Source organism: Poecilia reticulata, linkage group LG1, assembly GCF_000633615.1.
Source record: "Poecilia reticulata strain Guanapo linkage group LG1, Guppy_female_1.0+MT, whole genome shotgun sequence".
Classification (NCBI taxonomy): Eukaryota; Metazoa; Chordata; class Actinopteri; order Cyprinodontiformes; family Poeciliidae; genus Poecilia; species Poecilia reticulata.
This window is the reverse complement of record NC_024331.1, coordinates 19,200,287-19,202,474: the sequence shown is the minus strand read 5'-3', so window position 1 is coordinate 19,202,474 and position 2,188 is coordinate 19,200,287. Positions and strand designations below refer to the sequence as shown.

The 2,188-nt window shown below is 42.2% G+C and overlaps 1 protein-coding gene across 1 annotated transcript in view; it reads right to left on the bottom strand.

Moving 5' to 3' along the window:
• Window positions 1-273: 273 nt before the first annotated feature.
• Window positions 274-2,188, bottom strand: part of klhl5 (kelch-like family member 5) — a 26,487-nt gene continuing 24,572 nt past the window's right edge. Inside the window, exon 13 of the mRNA XM_008412623.2 lies at window positions 274-2,043. Within this exon, the coding sequence (XP_008410845.2) occupies window positions 1,987-2,043 (57 nt within the window). The 3' untranslated portion in view covers window positions 274-1,986. The remainder of the gene's footprint in view (window positions 2,044-2,188) is intronic.

The window sequence follows — 2,188 nt, the reverse complement described above, 5'->3', positions numbered from 1 at the left end:
CATAATAGATTTTAGTGGACAAAAAAAAATGTTTGGAAAATGTTTTCCCCCTTTTTACTTCCCAGCTATACATTAATTTGTCCTCTGTGTTAAAATCTCAATAAAATACATGTAATTTGTGGCTTTAATGTGACAAAACGACATTCAGGGTTTATGAATATTTTTGCAAAGCACTGTAAAACACAACATAATGCAGTAACACCATTTTACATTCATTTATGTACACAGTATACATTTGTATTTACAGCTTGATTTGGAATGTATGCGTTTTCATGGCTAGCCTCGTTCTGAATTCACACGGCGGAGATGACAAACTTCTTCTGCTGAGAGGTGAAGAGAGCTACTCTGAATAGACAGCAGGCATGTTTTGAAGGGGGGAGACACATGGAATAATGCAGCAGTGTTTTATCAGCCTTGTATCAACATCATGGCAGTCTGCCCATGTCAGCCTTTTCAGATGTCATGCTGGCAAATTTGGGCGGCCTTCCAGTCTTCAGCGGCTCCTGGGGCGCTCTGCTTACAGCTGCAGGCGTGTGTTTGTTCATATTTAGATGTATGGGTGTGAAGTGCATCCTCCGTGGTGCATTAGCTCCAGGTCTGAGTTCAGACAGGATGTCTACGCTAACTCTCATTGTCAATTCCCCACCTTTATACCAGACATGAGACAAAACGAAACATCCAATTACATGTGTGCCATGAAGCAGTCGCGGCACATGTTTGTGCTGTACGGGTTTTGTGTTACGAATGATGTGCGATGCTTTATCTGGAGCAGAACTGCAGCTAATAATTCTTTGAACGCAGCATGAAATAGAAAAAAAAAAGAAAAGAAAGAAGAAGTCAACATTATTAAATTTTTGGCCTCATTACGAGGTCTGCTGTTTCCTCCTGCCTGGGTATCCGGGACTGGTGCGAAGCAAAATGGTGCAAGCATCTCTGTGTGTCTGTGCAGCAGCGAACTGCAGGGAATTGAAGATGTGGAACGAGAGAGGAGGAAAGGGAAGAAGATTCTCATTTAAGATAAGAAAAAAAGAAAAAAACACTCGCTGTAAACTGTACACATACAACACCAGCAGACACACACAGACTGCTGATGACAAAAAAACAAAACAAAACATCTTGGCTTGTAAAATGAAAAGCTCAGTGGACCTTGTTTAAGAACCGAGGTTGTAAATAGCTGGTCTTGTGCTACAGGGGAAGTTAAAAACCAATTTTCCCAGCAGGGATAAAGGCTGGGCCATTAACACTGCTCAATCAGCATAAAAGCTAAAACATGACAGTAAAAATAAAATGAAAAAGTAAGGACAGGGAAGCTTTCTCAGGCAACTTGCTAAAAGAAAACCCACCAAAAGCATGAAAATCAGAGCTGATGCAACGTGCCAAACATTAAGAAATATCCGATTTAACTCAGTGGATTCCAAATGAAACTAATGAAGTGGCTCACAGTCTCTAACAGAATAGCTGTTTATGAGGCTGTGCTGATTACGTCAAAACTCTCGCTTTCATCTGTCAGCGAGGCAAACCGGAGCAGCAGTATATTTGCCAACCGCAGCACAAAAAGAACAGGTTGCTTATTAAAAATAGCACCAGCGCATACGATCAGATTTTGTAGGGAAAGCCGAGAGGCAGTCCTGTCGGTCTCGCTCTCTTTGTAAGCAGAAACAAAAGCAGAAGAGCAGCTGTGCAGATTTATATCAAAACAAGTGAAGAGTTGGGGGGTGGGGGAAAATTAACCCACGAGACACTTGCTCTATATCATCCAGATAGTCATCATTTGTCCCAACGTGCCCTAATCTATCTCTAAAAATGGACCGATTGGTGAGCTTTACGATGAAACTGAGTAAAACCTGAAGAGAGATCAGAAACCACCGTCTCTTCTCACTGAAGGCAGCTGCTGCACTCAAAGTCTCTTCAGCGCCAGCAGATCCAGTGAGTTCAGCCTCTGAGCCGCATGGTGTGCAGACAGTCTGTCATTGTGTGTTTCTGTTGTCACAGTCGGACGGCCACCACACAGGCTCCTGCCCTGCCCAGGCACAGAGAGGCGACCTGCAAGAGACATGAACCACGACAGTCGTTAGACAGTCGAACGATTTTAAAACACTGATCAGGAGCATTAATAAAATTTCCTCAAAGCATTATTTTTGTCATCATGACATTTAATTGACTGCTAATTTATTTTAATATTTATTTA